The following is a 17,597-nucleotide window of genomic DNA, read 5'->3' as shown; positions in this document are numbered from 1 at the left end:
AATTACATTTGTACAAGGAGATGTGTCCAAGAACAGTCAATTCAACTGTTCATTGGGAAGCTACATATCCACCCAAACAAAAATGGATAAAAGGGTGTAAGAAGTTTTAACATTAAAATAACAGAGAAATTAAACTTAATGAATTAAATCCCTTTTTTAAAAAAAAATTAAATTCTTAAGATTCAACATGGGTTCACCTCAAAATATACTGTCATGTATACATACATATGTAGTAAAAACATAAAAATATATCCAGAGAAGAAACATATGAACTTTAGAAAAAAGTTACATTTGGAAAGGGGCTATACTTTAAAGGCATTTTGTAATTAAAAAAAAAAAAAATTAAAACCAGTAATGTCAATATTTGTTAAATGCATAGATATAATTTGTGTAATTTTTCCCCATATTTTGAATTTAAAATAAAAATTGCAAAGGGAAAGAGAATAAGTTTTGGATCTATGCCAATCCAGATCCATCTATCCATGTAGTTAACTGCCAATCATTGTTTTAAAATTACATTTTAAATGTGCTAAATGTTTGAGAGAATTCTCTCACATTCACGACACTGTTCTAAATGCAAGGGAATAAACATACGCAAAGACTCAATAAATAATCTTGTTTGTAATCTGTGATTTATCTTTGTTAAATAAAGTACACCCTTGGTTCTGGCTTTGCTTTTTTCTATCCTAATGCTGGGGACACATTTGGTGGAAGACACTAACGATGGAGAAAAAAAATGTGGAAGATACATTATAATGACAGCCATCCTGTGAGCCAGTGATTTCAGTGAGAAGATGCTAGAGGGCATATTCACCAGAGCACTTAAAGGAAAGGAATGTGTCCTGTTCCTTGGGAATAGGGAGGCAAACTATGCTGGAAAATCACTGTTCTGGAGCTAAGTCCTCTCACGACTTCACTGAGGAGCTGAATCCTGCATAGAGTCCTCAAAAGTAAGATTCAGGTAGTTAAACCAAGATAGACTTAGGTCAGAAAGGAAGAGACAGTTTTTAAGGGGTAGAGAACACAGAATGAGAGTGTGCTGCTGGCGGGCTTGAATAGAGCTGGGCATAATGGTCAGACTAAGAAGGCTCAAAGTATCTCCTCCTGAGGAAACAGGCGAGGAGTTGGCTCAGTACAAAGCCACATGGGACTGTGCAATAGCAACCTGGTTTTCCCCAGAAGCTACTGATGAGTCCCCAGATCAGTGCATGGGAGCAAGCTGATCAACAGGGACATTCCCTCTTGGACCATAAAAACAGAGGCACTAGATCCTCTCTGCTTAGAGTGGTAAGAGCCAGAGGCACAGAAGAGAAGAGCGGACACACCAAAATGGTTCCACACCAAGACAGAGCAGCTGCCTAAGTGGGAACCCCATGATTGATGTATTAACACAAAGGAGTTAGAAACAGCTCAAAGAGCTCGCTGGTGAGCCAGGGGAAAGTGGAGTCCAGCCTAGGTATATGCTGCACAATGAGGAAAAGCCACAGTTTTGTGACGGGTGGATGTGGATTCCCAATCTGAGGCTTGGGAACAAGGGGATAGTTAGAAAAAACAGTGGGGTATCTATTCAGATGAAATATGCCCTAAATCTCTGGGGATAGAAAGGAACGCAAGATTTTTATGTTTACTCTGAGGGCAGTTTTACAAAGCTTAATGCAAACTAAGTTCTCTCTTCTATAATCCGAAATTTTATTTCTGAGCCTTCACCATTGACTGTGATCTTAGACAACACCTAATTTAACAAGCAAAAGCTAAAAGTCTTGCCATAAAATCCTAAACTTTCAATCTAAAACATCCCACTGTTCAAATATACTTCTAATCAAGGATCTATGACCTTTGTCCGGAAATTAAACACTAAATAACCGAGATAATTAGAAGTAATGCCATATCTCTCCTTTTAGTTTTCTTCCTACTAATAGCATAAACTATGAACAAGCCTGTGTTCTTTCTACATTTTAAACTCAGTTACACAATTTTAAACATGTTGTTTATTTACTTTTTTTCTTCTAGCAATTTTAAAGTTTCAGCTACTCTCCCCACTTTTCTTTTTACCTTCCTTCTTTCAGTATTTCTCCTTGTGTCCTTTAGTTACAATTAATTTTATTTGTCTTAACCTAGAACTTGCCACAGCAGCCGTGACTGCATGCCACAGGATTAAATAAACAAAAAAATCAGTGACTACATATTTGTTTTAAAAACTCTTCACAGATCCAAATATGTAGATAAGCAGGAGGGTAAATAAAAACTAATAATCATGACCGTGCCAATTGTGTGACCACAGGCATATGACTCCAACTATGGACATTTCTTTGAAAATGAGGGGCCCAACTGGGCTCCATGAAAACCTTAGTTTGTTGTTGCGCAAATCCATGACTGCCCTCCCATGTTTCAGTACTCACTAGAGTATAAATGCTAAGTAAAAAAAAGAAAAACTAGTAGCTAAAATGAAATTAAAAACTTGACAAACGATATCTTGTAATGGTATTACTGATGAGTTTATGTAAGTACAAGAAAAAAAGTCAGAAACATCAAATGTAAATATTATTTAACTTGAAGTATCACAGCTTATTTTTGACTCAGATATATCTGATCTGGGTAGAGTTTATCAACTTAATTTAAGGAATTATTGCCTCCTTATTTATTACATCTCTATGTACTCTAAATTGTGAGTTAAAAATGTTATTTTCCTTCTCTGTATAGTTCTTAAATCTCTATATTCAGTGCTTAGGCACTGCTCAATGCTTTCTATTGTTCTCACCAAGCTGAAGACAATTTATACTGCTTATTATAATGCTTTCAGAACCCTTAAATTTACTCATTCATATATATAGTTATATAGATAGTTATATAGTTATATAGATAGATAGATAGATAGATAGATAGATAGATAGATAGATAGCAGCGATTCATATAGTTTTTGTCCTCTCTTTACCAAGAAATTACCTGAGAGGTTAAATTATGTAGTTATAGCTAGCTAGATCTTTAGGGCTTGAGAAACATACAAGGCAGATGCTTAAGTTCTATAAGATTAAATAATCTTAAATATTTTTCCTCTAGAATATTGCTATATGTAATAATAAACTCTATAAAAGCTTTTTAAAGGAAATGGCTATATCACCTATCGATTACGGGAAAGTAAACAGTTCACTCTGAAAAACCTGACAGCTTGCCTCAATTTGTCCCTTGAACACAGATGTGCACAATGCTGGGCCCAGGAGTCACTCCTGTGTACTGCCCCTGCCTCCAGTCCTGCCATATCCACCTTGGAGGCTAATTAAACTGCCTTCGTTCTAGAATAGGACAGAAAAAAAAGCAAAAAAGGAGCTGTAAGCATTTTAGAGTGTCAAACATAAAAGTTAAGATAGTAGCATCTACCATTCTAGTCACAAAACCTCTACTGCGGTTTATGAAACGTATGTGGGAGAATAAGACACAGCTCTCCCATAGCTGCAATACCTCTGACAATCAAATACAATGTTTTCCAAAAGCTTGTACAACCCTATCCACCCTCATACGCAGCCACATCATCATAGCCTGAGGCTGATGGAAAATTTATTCATTCTTCTAAATATTAATTTTAAGATTCATATTGATCTCTCTCCTTCCCCATTTCCCCCTATCTTCTTTACTACTCGTTGGAGAATTAAAGCCACAATAAAAGGTTAAAAACCTAAGTAGGACTGCTTAAAGCGTTCATTTTATGTATGGCTTAATTCTCCATCCCAGAGACTAGCAATAGTTTGGTATTGTAAGCCTGAAAGGTAGAGTCCTTCCCCTAAAAATGCACACAGACTGTGCTTACCACAGGAGGGCAGCTTTCCTCCCCACCTTCAGCTTCAAAGGCCATATTACAGTATTGTGCAAAACAGGGAGGACATAGTATTGATTCTTTCATTTTTATTTAAGCTACAACATTTGCTTTTGAGATCATCAAATGTGGTTTTCAATATTCCAGTTATATAGAAGAAACAACTGGGCCTGAACTTACACAGGCCATTCAAACCCTAAACACAGATCTCACTATCCACTCTTCTTAGTTTTTGAAAAATAACTTGTCAAATCTCAAAGCTATTTACAGTTATCAGATCAGGATAGAGAGGCTGACTTACCACAAACGTAAAAACACAAGTACCACTCACTTCCTTCCTCTCTACCCCAAACGGGAATCATTTTATTAAACACTTAATAATAAAATGCTCACAAATCTGTTTTTCGTGTTTTGTTCATTTTCTAATCTGTATTTTGCTTGTATAAGAGTATTTCCAAAATATTTATTTTAACTCTGAATACAATACGAAACGTAAAAAAAGAATCAATAGCAAAGGCTTTTCTATGTTAGTCTAGAAGGCATAGTCGCACAAACTCTAGTATTTTGAAAAAATAAATTTTAAAGCATACCCAAAGTGCATTAAGTCCTTGCTCTTCTAGTTTTCTCCCCATTCCACCCAGCTACCTTTCTTCATTTAGAGACACAATTCAGAACTGTGATATGAATAAAGTTAAGTGAGGGGAAGCAAGCCCATGTTAACCTCTGACCTACCTCATAGAACATATAAAGTGACAGCAATGTGAGTCCAAGGTTATACACCACTAAAATCCCCCGGCAAGAGAACGGCTGCCTGTTCTTCATGTATTTTGGTCCCAGCCACACAATTAGTAAATATATGATGGAACAGATAAAAGTAGGTATATAATTGTCCAGAAGGAACCATCCTTTTACTCTGGTGTCTGGAAAATAATAAAAGATATTAGTGATTAGTAAGTTAGATATAAAAATCACCACATTTTTCAAACGTTAAAAAATATTTTTTCTAACCACAATTTTATAATAGTTACCTAGAATCAACAGAAGAAGTAGCATGAGTTTTCAATCTATATCATACAAAGTGAAGCTCCTTCTTACATGCTCTCCTTGTTACATGTTCTGAACAACAATGTGTATATTACTCATGATTTTTGCTAAGTGCATTAATAAAGAGTAAATTTAAAAAATCTTTTCCAACAAATCTTATGGAAAAAAAGGGGAAAGCTAAATTTTCCATTAACTGGATTTATTAACCAGATTTGTTAAATTATTCATGGGATAATGAAACCCTAGAAATGGCAGTCTTTGAACCTTGAAGTCCTCCCAGCACGTGCAGACTTAGAGAAAATGTGCCGTTTAGCCAGCTTAATGATAGTCAATGAATAGATAGGCAGCATCTGCTATGAGTGCAATGGTCGACAGCATAGGGACAATTTTTTTTTGTGAGGGTGAAGCAGTGACGATTAGATAAATGACTATGTAAGGTATTAAGGAACCAGGTAAGGAGTTGAAGCTTGAGGGAGAAGCTACACTAACTCAAGGGACCTACTGGTGTAGGAGACATCGCCTGCTCTCATCCCTTTCCAAAGTAGGAATAATGAGGAAAAGGAAAATTAGTTCCAAGTAGCTGCTAGCATCAATCTGACAGCCTTCCCCTTAGATAGGGGTAAACTTTCTGGCAGCCAGATCCCCTAGGTGTTACCTGCCCTCTGCAAGATTCAACTTCCTCCTCTGGCTGACTCCTAAGAAGCCACCTCTGAAGCATGTTCCCCTCTGCATTCTGTTATGTGAACTCCTCAAACCTGTAGCTCCTCAATCTTATCTACCCTCCAAGGCCTCCTACTCTGGAGCTCAGGGGCACATGCAGGTTTCACTTCCTTTATCTTCTGAGAAGTAGCAGCTAGTGGGGGACAGCCTTTGCCCCTTCTTTGACCTCCTAGCTGAACCATCTCGCTACTCTCTCTGATGCTTTTCCCCTTGACTTTGTAGGACAAGCATAGGTTAAGTAAAGCATATGTTACTTGGAGAACCTACTGTCAGTCTCCTTTCTTGCAGACACCCTAAATCCTCTCCATGTTTTTCTCATGGCTTTCTTCCCTTGGCTCTAGAGGGAGATGACCTCCACCCTCTCCCACTAGTTGTGCTAGGCTGGTAGAGGGTTACTGCCGGTTCTGCTCAACTGCGGGTTCTCAGAAGTCTTTCAGGGAAGTGGCTGGTCCCAGTGAACTTAACCAGGGGACTCTTAACACCTTTTGTACTCAGCTCTGGGCCTTAGCTGTCAATTCTGAGAGAACAAGTTCCCACTTAACAACTAACATCAGATGTTTATGTGTACGTTATATATCACAAACACAATATATATACACACGAAAACCTCCCATTTCCTTTTATGTAGAGCTCTGTTTGTACCTTGCTTTTAAAATTTTATAACAGATCTTTATCTTTCATTATCAGCAAGTATCCAACTTCCTTCCACAATGCCTAGCATTTCCTGGGAACTGGCCCCATCTCCAGCCCCAGGCAAGAAATCCTCAGGAATCTAGCCAAATCATGGTTATCCTAACCCACTCTCTGGTGACTGGTTCAGATATGTGAAGCAAGTATGACCACTGAGCTTTGAGGAGATGACAGCTAGTCAAGGTCTCTGGGCAAGAATTTCCTTGTTCTTAAACCCACGCAAATGAGCTGATTTCTTCCTCTTCCTCTGAGGGTGCTGCCTGGGGCTGCTGTAGCCAACCTGCAACCATGAAAAGTTGTGTGGGGGAAGGGACCTATTCAGAGCTACTGATATACTAAGGATGCAAAGGAGAAAATGACAAGAGTCCTTGGTTAACAACATTGAGCCCCTTAATAATTCAGGAGTTGCTTAATCTTACAATACAGGCTAGTAGTTTTTATTATTGTTTCAGCTGTTTAAAATTGAATTTGGGGGGCATCATCCCAACACAAGCACATACAGATGGATCTATATTATTCTTTTCCACTAGCTATACATAAATTTATTTAACCTGTCCCCTATTGACAGGCATCTAGATTACTACCAGTTTTGAAAGCAATGCTGTAAGTAGCATCACTGACCAAGGTCAGTTCTAGGATAAATTCTTAAGAGTCAAATAGCTAAGTCAAAGGGCACGTGCATTTTAATTTCAACAAAGGACGCAATTACCTGCCAGAGAGGTTATACCAATTTAGACTCTCCACACCCACATCCTCACTATTACCACAGATGGCATCACACATATTTCATCTTTGCCATACAAATAAAGAGCCTTTTGTTGCTTTCTTTTGTATTTTAAAAATCATGAGACTGAAAATCTTTTAAAAGATCTGTTTAAAAGCCTCTTAGAGTTTTTCTGTGAATCTTTCTGTGAACCTGAAAAGTTTCTTCTTTATAGATAAGACATTAAGAGACATTATAGATGACATTAAAGGAAGGTAATACACAGCTGATTTACTTCCTACGAGATAATAAACGACTAAGAGGAGTATAAGTGAATTCAGGTATATATATTTACTTGTTGACATGCTAGAACATGAAAGAACATTAAAAAGCCCTAAAATGATAAAAAAGGGAGTGTTTCAAACTCATTTCAGCAGGGCATTTTGGAAGCCAGTTTCAGCTGGAGACTGACAAGAATTGAGGAAAACATACTGGTGATAGTGGAGAGATCTGTGGCATACTCAGGCTACAAGCTTTATCTCCAGCCTAAGCGAGCTGTGTCTCAGTTGCAACAGCCAGGGGACACTGCACCAGTTCAATAACAGTCTGAGGACTTCTCCAAGCCCCTTGTTATCCAGGACAAAGCATGAGTCATCACAGAAAATGCTAATGTTTTCTAGAATCTCATCATGCAATATTTACAAGTGGTTATGGTGAGGGTAGGGAAAAAGTGAGCAAAACCAAAAATCACCTTACCTCGGGGGCCTAGCAGTGCCTTGAAATAGGTACTAAGTGATGCATCAAAATTTTCCATTTTAAAACCTGTTGAGAAAAAAAGACAGTGATTAATCGCCACTCAAAATGCTTCTTACACAGTATTTTTTTTTCATAAAAGAACAAGAACAAATTCTTTTCAAAGGTTAAATTACTCATGTTAGAACAAAAATTTTTTTTTAAACTCACAAAAGTAACACGTGCTAGTTCTAATATGAAAATAAAAGGAAACACACAATCCTGTGAATTCGCTTTATAAACAAAGTGCCAGTCTGAACTTCTTTTCTCAGTTCCATAAAAACTCTTTCTGTGAAGCTGAAATCTCAGTGAGGAGAAGAGTGGAACTGGACTGAAAGGTGGCAGACAGGAGCCGATTCCACCTGGGCAAGAACCAAAGCCTGAGCTAAGACACAGACAGGAAAAGCTGTATCACAGGAAGGAATGCCTCAGTGAAAAGACGGTTTCCTCCGCTTGTTACTTTTGTTCATTATATTTCATACCCATAGTGAAAAACTCATATTAAAAATGAAATGACACGGTTAAAAAAAAATTTCATCACTTCCCTCCAAACACAATCCCTAAAGCCTCACCGTCAGAAAGAACCTAATGACAATATTTGCTGGGTATACTTCCAAAGATTTTTTTTTTTGAGCACTAAAGGTCATGCCAAATGGGTGTTTTTACAGTTGTGAACTGTAGATGTAGATCACCCATTAGATGATCAAGTCAACTTGGCAATAAAAATAATAAACTGATCATAATAATCAGAGTGAGAATGAATATTGTCTCATAAACTTTCACTGTTACTGTATCATATTTATAAGTATGATGTACTCAGCTATAATGTAAAATATATTCCTATTGTGTGAGGCTCATAGTAAAAAAAAAAAAAAACCTTAAAAAAACACTGTTATACTGAAAAGTGTATATATAGTAAGTTCTTACTTACCGTTGTCAATAGGTTCTTGGAATTGTGGCAGAACAACATATAAATGAAACTGTTTTTACCAGAGGCTAAACTGACATAAACAAGAGTTAAGTTCAGCATCTCATCAACATTATAATGAAATGATGTTACTGGAGGACCTGCCATATATTACTTGGTTGTTTTCACTTAATAAAATATCTTGAGGATAGTATCATATCAATAGTTATCCATCTATTTCTATCTTCTAAGATTTTATAAACCCCAACATTTCCCTCCTATTTAAGATATACATTTATAGGATACCTAGGCATTTTTTTCATATGTGTACTGACTAGATTTTCTATATTAACGTTAGGAGGCATACATTTTCAACTTTACTCTTACAGAAATAATCATAAATATTTTACCCTCCAAGAGCAAAGGCAAAAATTAGTTTTATTAACTAAGCTATTAATCATTTAATGCTACTTCTCTTCCTTGGCTCGCCACACTGAAGCATATGTATTCTTTGCCTAATGCATGGATAAACTTCTACTTTATAGTTTATCCATGAAATTACCCAGTGGGCTCTGGTAGTTAGAAATGAGTCAATCCAGCCCAGCCCAATTGTGAGACAGAGAAAGGTAGAGCCATCAATGACACTGAAAGCAGTAGCCGCCAGTGTTCTATCCTGATATCTATGTCTCGCCCTGGGGGAGGATATGATTCCCTCAGTCTGTGACTGGAAACCAAGAAGGTACCAGCTCCTACATGTCCAATTGCCAACAATTAGATATGTCACTTTGTCCCTCAATAGTTATACAACCACACTGTTAGGTCACTTCTGAAATTCAAAAAGTAAATGGATTTTTAACATACAACATCCCTAAGACCATTCTTGTCCTGAGCCATTATCTTCCTCCAGGTTGAACTTTTTCAGGGGACAGAAATTCTACAAAATCTTGCAGAGAGTCGGTTGAACTTTACATTCCTCAACAGAACTCCTCTTAAAAAGGATTCTATCCTTAAATAAGAATTGTTGTATTTATTAAAGGCTATTAGAAGTCGTCCTGCAGTTAAAAAATAATTTAACCTTAACTATTTTTTCATCATCAATTGAAAATCATCCAGAAAAATACAAGTTTTGGAATACAACCTTTATGTTTTTGTGAAATCTAAATCACTCTAACACAATTTAAATTCATCTGTGATGGATAGTAGGGCATGAAAATGGAGGACGCTTGCACTCGAATCAAAAGAAAATAAAAAGACTTGGCTCAAGGAGGAACAAGGTTGTAAACACCATGACTACTGAAAGAATTACTGATGGACAGCTGTCCAAGGTGTCCACTAAGGATAGATTTACCTTCTTCCAAGACATTTTAATTTAGACCCTGCTCTTACTGGATGAGTATACAGAGTATTAATCGGTTTAACAACCAGCTAATAAGGACAAAAGAGCTGAAAGCAGGTATAGAGGCATAACAGGCTAGCAGGCGATAAAGTAGCTCAATGCTGGGCTCTTCATCAGACAATTTGGGTTTGAAACCTATTTTTTCTACTTACTAGTAATGTGACTTTGGACAAGTTATTTAACCTCCTATCTGTAAAATGGGAGAAAGAGTAAAGTAATTGCCTCAAAGGTTGTTAAGAAGGTCAAATGATTTAATACACATAGATCCTCAGGACAGTGCCTGGCATGCAGTAAGCTCGCAACAAATGTTTCCCACCATGTGTCTGCCACAGGTTCAACCCCATAATGAATACTACCATGTGTGGCTGCCAGGGCTTTTCAACAGGGCTACTGCTGACATTCTGTCCCTGGCTCCAACTACTAAACGCCATCGGTGAGCCCACGTTCGTAGTGACAACCTACAACATAGCCCAGGGGGACAGCAACAAAGCTGAGGGAGTTAACTTGCCAGGAGAGAGGAACCTGTCAGTATAAACATGAAAGACAAGGCTAAAATGAACATCTCATCGAAGACACAAATATCAAACACCTATTGTGTACAAAAAATTGCTGAACTGGAATAAACACAAAGGAGCATACCCGGAGACCCGGAACAAACTAGACTTTCACGACAGGGAAAGCAGCCAGATGCGTAAAAGAAATACAAAATTGTTTGCAAACGAGTAGATGTTAGAATGATGCATGTTAAAAAACAAGCTGTATATACATGCTTCATACCAAGTTATAAAAATAATATTCAAATAACAGTATTCTGGTATCTAACATCAGGAATATCCCTGACAAAAGCAGTAAGAGAATCATAATTTTTAACTAAGAGGCCGTTCAGAGAGCTGTAACCAGTTTTGGTTTTCATGTAAAGAGGATGTGGAAAATCTGGAAACAAGAGTAAAGAAATGTTTAAAAATGATAGGAAACAGACCTGTGGGATGGAGTTGAGGCACGGGGGAGGTGGGAGAACATTAGTGGACTTAGAAAAAAAGGAGGCTTAGGAATTGGTATAAATGACCTATTATTATGAGGACAACGCCTAGGACAAAGTTGAACTTGAGAATCTAGGCTAACATCATGGCAACAGAAAAGCAGCTTGATTAAACATACGGTAAAATTTCAGTCCAAGTGAACTGAACTCAGCAGCAGGCTACCAAAGAGTGCAGAATTTAGTATTTGGAGATACCAAAAAAATTCTATTACAAGCCATCTGTCCTGAATAATCCAAGTCTAAACCCAGCTTGAACAGAGGCTCCGCAGAAGCTGGCAGGCACAGGAGCCCTGCTTCGTCTTTCTAACATGGGCCATCTTCTCTACAAAAGCACACGGTGATTTTGTCAGTAACGGCATATCTGTTCTTAGATTGCATTTCTTCTCAGCTTGAGAATTCTTCTCTTAGGTTTGCAGAACCTTTCACAATCAAACTCAGGAATATATAAAACAACTAGCAAAATATTCTCTAAAGACATATGAGGAAAATAACCACCATAATTTTCAGAGTTGTTTGTTATGCTTTAAATGTCTATGTTGAAAAGGGAGGAAAGATGGGCAGAGATGGCCCCTAGAACACAGGCTCCTTATCAGCAGAGTCCTGATCTGTTAATCACGGGCCTGGTTCTGTGCTGGACTCTGCCATGTTAAAGGTTTTCCCCAAACTCCTCATACTATGCCCACGACTAGACATGTACTACAACCTTCTTAGACAGGGTTGTTTGTTTTTACACAGGTTACCAAGAAACATCTTTACCAAAGGTTTATTTTCATCATTTACTCTGTACAACGTCATGTTTCTGTCTAGCCAGGCACAAGTTTAGCATCCCTTGCTACCGCTACCATGCATTCATTTTTTCATTCATACCACACACTGGGTGCCAGGCACTAAGGCCCTGAGGGAACAAGTTCTAGGCTTGGGTAGAAACACACACATATAAAATAAGTTATATACAGTACCGTTGGCAAAATTAAGTAAGTAAGTAAGTAAGTAAATAAATAAATAAATAAATAAATAAAGTGGGGTAAAGAGGGTGGAATCACAGAGTGGGAATTTACTTTGGAAAATGTAGTTAGAGAATGTTGCCCTGAGAAGATGACAACGGAGCAGAGCAGGTTGAGAGAGCAAGCCACCTGTCTATCAAGAGAAAGGGCATCTCAGTTAGAGACCCAGGTGAGTGCAGTAGCCTTATGGTGAGGGTTGTGTGGCATGTTCAAGGATCACAGGCCAGGCCAGGGGTAAAGGGCAGGCAGTCACTCCGGAGGCTCATGCTCCACTCCCTGCCTGGCGCCCAGACCTCACTCAGCAGTAGTTCACAGACATCAATCACATGGCACAACATGCAGAGAGCAATGTGGCCAACAGGCTGGGAAAAAAGAAGAAGGTGCCAATCTTTAAATGCTCTCACTGTCACCATGCCCTCAGCCTCCAGGCTAGAGCTCACCTGCCAGCACCATGCCCTTTTCCTTCTCATCTCTCTTGCTGAGCCTATCTACTTGTGCCACAGGAACAGTACAAAAGGTCTCAGCAAATGAATTCTTCACTGCTAGGCCGGCCTGCCCCACTGAATGAGTTAGGTATTTGCTGAGTGGCCTGTGCGCTGAGCCATAATCTTTTGTACTTCTCTGAAGGAAGGGGAGGCATGGGGCCCTGCAAAACCTTTTGCCTATTGATCTGGAATCATGGGAACAGCATGACCCACTTTGTACAAGATGTCCAACCACTATGCCAGGGCTGCAGAGCCTGCCTGACTGCTACAGTTCCTCATCTTCCAAGCTGCATGTGGACCAGTGACATCACTTCTCTATAATCTGAGTCATTCTACATGCAGCTTGGGCAAGCTGGGCCATGTGGGATCACAGCTGCTCTGTACAATTGTACTAGCAGGGACCAAGCCCAGGCACTGGGCCCGTGGAAGAGATTTGGTCCTAAACGCAACAAAAGAATAAGTCATTCTTTGGTCTGGCTGGTTCCCCATAGGAACAGGGGTTGTTCAGCACCTTCCAGGAACCAGACCACATTGACGATAAGCCAAGCATGGCTTCCCCTTCTTTAATTTAACCAGAAGTCTGTGACACTCACTCAACCTATGGGGCTTCCCAGCATTACATGTCATGACAGAGAATAACAGGATCCATTAAAAAAAATTTCCAACCATGAGAGTATCCAAAAGCTATTCACTCACTAATTCAAGGGCCATATACAGAAAATGATAACTGTGAAAACAGGATAAGGGTAGGAAACAGAGACAGGTATATAAATTAGAACAGATTTTAAAGAATTCCTCTTTTATGCATATTTTCCAAAAGACACTCATAGTTGAAAGCCACTTCCCACTATCAAATTCAAGAGTGTCTTCGGTAACCACGCAACTGTATTATAATTGTGCGTCACCGTATCTAAAGAAAAAAATTAATTGGGGCTGGTCATTCTCTATAAATTAATTACCCTATATTAAAAGTGGATGTGGCAGAGTTCAGCACACCATCACTTAGAGTAAGTACTGTACATGTGCCAAGAATATGCCCTGCGACAAGGACTGAGTTTTAGGATTTAGGTGAGCCTGGGGCCTGAATTCTAGAGAAACACTGAAACTACCATAGCACAAGATACAGAAACCTGGAAATACTGACGCAAGCAAAACACAAAGGGCAAAAACCAAATCCCCTAAAGAGAGCAGTGCTCATGAAGAAAATCCATCTGTTAGCTCTCTGCAGGAGCAGTATGCCCAGGTGAATCATCTGTGTGAGGTTAAATAAGCATCAGTGTTCACTTTGATCTAATATCAAACAGAGTTTGCTAGAGGCCTGTCTGAAAAAAGATACTACAATAAGCTTTCCAGAAAACTAGTCCCCCGCCCCCCCCATCCTTTTCCATTTGGCTCCCAAGAGGGACAACAAAATGTGAGAGTATGGGGGTGGGGTATCAATGCAAGAAGGCTGCTGGGGTTAATGAGAGGTGGCACAGAAAGTTGCTTCCATTATAGTTCTCAAGATGAACCTACCTGCCTCAGTAAAAATGCAAATGCTAATAATCACTTGGGCCATTTACATCTGGAGCAGGAGAAAAAAAGCTACTCTGCAAATGAAAACTACTGGGATCTTAAAGCAAATCTGTTTTAAAAGATACCAAGATTTAAAAAAAAAAATTATTAGAGTACAGAAAGTTAATTTCTTAAACCCACAACTAGGCTTTTTGCTGACTTTAAAGATCCTTAGCAGTAAAGATATTTAGGGTCAAGCCTTGTTTTTTTTTGCTGCTAAGGCAATGGCAGCAGGAAGTAGTCAGCTTGCTTTGAAGGCCCCCTTTCCTGTGAAATCAGTCAAGTCGTGTTGCTTCTGGTTTAAAAACATGTTTATTACAGACGTTTACCTACTGTTCAGCATGACTTCCTCATCACATCCTGTTTTATTTATTTTTTGAATTGTCACAGTTCATCTAAAAATAAGTCAATTGAGCTAGCCCTATAAGAGACAAGGGGTCATGATGAAATTTCCTTCCATTTTCTTTGCTCTCCTACACATTCATCCCTTTTAACATTCAACTTTTGTTAAGAGGCATGGGAACATTCTTCAGATTGGCTGCCAATAACACAAAAAAATTAAATGGCACTTTAACTTGGCAGTCACGATACTGCTTCTCAAATTTAAAAAGGTTTCTCCAGGTTGGAGAAAATCAGCTCAGGAATGAGGAGGAAAATAACCAACCACACCTTGCTCAGAAATGTTAAAATATAAAACACTGTCATAAAGACCATAGGGCAACAGTCTCCAACCTTTCTGGCACCAGGGACCGGTGCTCCTATGAGAATCTAATGCCTGATGATCTGAGGTGGAGGAGCTGAGGTGGTGATGCTAACGCTGGGGAACAGCTGCAAATACAGATGAAGCTTCACATCCTTGCCTGCCACTCACCTCTTGCTGTGTGGCCCCTTCCTCACTGGCTACAGACAAGTACCATTCCAGGGCTACAGTGGGGGCCGGGGCGGGGGTGGGGTGGGGTTGGTTAGGGACCCCTGCCATAAGAGAAAGAATATCTAAGTACTAACATGCTCTCAGATAAGAAAGTAAATTGACAACAGAATTCCTTTAGAATGCCAGCATTTAAATAAATGACTCCACATAAAATCCTGGCTGGAGAGAAGTATCTGCCACATCAACAGTGGAACTGTCATTCTGACAATCCAGGAATCTATGCTTATTCTTCTGTCCGCGCCCCCACCAACAGGATTCCCATACTTGCTAACCTCCATTCTAAGGGCATAACTCTTGTTAATATTCTGATGAGTCATTTTATCATACATTGTATATGTAGAAAAAGACATAGCCCTATTGGGGGTCTCAGGTAAGTAAATACAAAATTAGGGCATTGATATGCACTATAAAGTACTGCTACAGGTTAGCTCTGTAGTTAAAGAAGGCTGAACAACCTCATTCTGGTATCATGGACATCTTGCAGCGGAGGGAGGAGAATTTTAAATGTTGCAAAACTTAGTGTTACCATATACAAAAATAAGATTAGGCAGGTTAAAAAAGAAGCCCCTACCTCCCACTCCTTGGTTGCCACTAGTTAATTAAAAAGTACTACTTTAACCATTCCTGGAGAAGGACATTCTTCTAAAGCAGTGAAGAATCACCCCAGTGTCTTTGATCTTAAATGAATCATCTGTGGTCATTCCTCCCCTTGTCCCAGGCCCAGATGAGATGTTACAACGGCTTTCCCCCTTGGCCTCCTCTTGTAGCTTCACTGTCTGGACAACTCAGTTAGCATACAGCAACTTCAATTTTTAGAAAACCTGGATTATGTTTTCAAGGTATTACGAGAATGCACTCGGTACCTCCTCAGATAAAGCCCAAATCCTTCAAGAGCAAGTACTCCAATTTGTTCTATGTGTACAATAATTATCTGTTGGTGATACTATGAGCCAACATACCTGCTATTATAAAATAAAAAAGAGGGACAACAATGTCAAGCATTGACACCCATAAACCCACAATGGCAGCTTCTTAAAACATGGACTACAACATAGACTAAATTCCAGTTACAGAAGGTATTTCCTCAGAGAAAAGGTCCTCTTCCACACTAGTGATCTGGAATGCTAACAAAGATATTCTACTCCTGTTTAGAGAAGGCATTTTACAAGGTGTGAAAGAAACAAATACCAAAGCAATACTACACACCCACAACATATATCTTTCTTAAACATTCAAAAAAATTTCTTCTCCACTTAGGGAAAGAGGTATACTTTTCTAGTTTTGGAAGGCAATACATAAATATACGTGATCTAAGAAACTCAGATGTAGATAACTTTTTTCAGCAGCAGGAAGGAGTGTAACATGAACTCAGAACTATATTCTAGGGAAATTCTTATTCAGAGAGAAAGAACAGACTGTATCATCGAATTCTCTCCTGTTCTCAGTGGGGAGGGCGGGGTGGGGTGGGGGGGCAGAGATAAGGAACCCACATATCCATTCCCTTAACCAAAAAAGCATTTGGAGAGGAATTCACTGGAGAAAATGACTCTTGTAGAGTTTTATTACAAAGATAACGACAGTTTTCATTTGAAACGAGAACAAGAAGCAGTGATGATATTGCTTGGGTTGAAGCACGCCCTGCCACTGGGAAAAAGACAATGCTGATCCACACACCGAATGCTCCGTGCTGGTGGATCAAGGCCAGATGGCTGCAGATGGACTTAGAATTCTGCTCTCAAACTGCTTGCTGACAGTAACTAATTAATCCCCACAAGGCTAGATAGTGAGATAAGGTAAAAAGATCCATCAAGTGCCAGGATCAGCTTTATTTTTATCCATCTCCCCAATCTTTCACAATATGACTGCCCTTCACTCTAGCAGTCATTTGAAAGGCAGCTGACTCACTAAATTAACAAATACTTAATGAGTGCCCATTATGTGCCAAGTATTGCTCATCAAGGAAAATGAAAATGACAGGGATTACACATGACCTCTGCCCTCTTGAAACTTAAAAGAGCAAGCAGTATGCAGATACCTGTGGGTCAATCCCTTTTGGGTAGCAGTGGTTAGGAAAACACACCCTGGGGCCAGACAGCCTGGGTTCACATTCCTGCTCCATAACTTACTATCCCTATAGCTTCAGGCAAGTTACTTAACCTTAACAGGCATTAGCTTCCTCATTTGTAAAATAGGTAATTATAGTTAGTACCTTCCTCATGTGATTAAATGAGTTTATATAAAATGCTTAAACTAGTGCATGGCACACAATAAATGCTGCAAAAATATTTGTATTACTATCGTCATTATAAAGACCTTTGGCATTGACCAACTTCACATTCAATGTTTATGAGAGTTTTGCTAAACCAGAGTTCACTGGAAAATCTATGGGCCATGAAACTTGCCCATATCTATACCTCATAGCTGTTATTCTCTACTTTGGATGGAATCACATCAATGATAAGAGTCTCTAGACAAATTCCTCTAGAATGTTAAGGGGGTGCTGGTCATTGACTTCTTTGTGAAT

The 17,597-nt window shown here is 39.0% G+C and overlaps 1 protein-coding gene across 3 annotated transcripts in view; it reads right to left on the bottom strand.

Moving 5' to 3' along the window:
• Positions 1–17,597, bottom strand: part of ELOVL5 (ELOVL fatty acid elongase 5) — a 68,438-nt gene that overhangs the window by 17,771 nt on the left and 33,070 nt on the right. For all 3 annotated transcript variants that reach the window (XM_039853125.1, XM_039853126.1, XM_039853124.1), the window contains 2 exons: positions 7,722–7,787; positions 4,541–4,728 (listed from right to left, as the gene is read on the bottom strand). In XM_039853125.1, coding sequence (XP_039709059.1) covers positions 4,541–4,728; positions 7,722–7,779 — 246 coding nt within the window. In that variant the 5' untranslated portion in view covers positions 7,780–7,787. The remainder of the gene's footprint in view (positions 1–4,540; positions 4,729–7,721; positions 7,788–17,597) is intronic.

This window comes from Pteropus medius, unplaced genomic scaffold (genome assembly GCF_902729225.1).
Source record: "Pteropus medius unplaced genomic scaffold, Ma_sr-lr_union100, whole genome shotgun sequence".
NCBI classification, from domain to species: domain Eukaryota; kingdom Metazoa; phylum Chordata; class Mammalia; order Chiroptera; family Pteropodidae; genus Pteropus; species Pteropus medius.
This window is presented reverse-complemented; position numbering and strand designations above follow the sequence as displayed.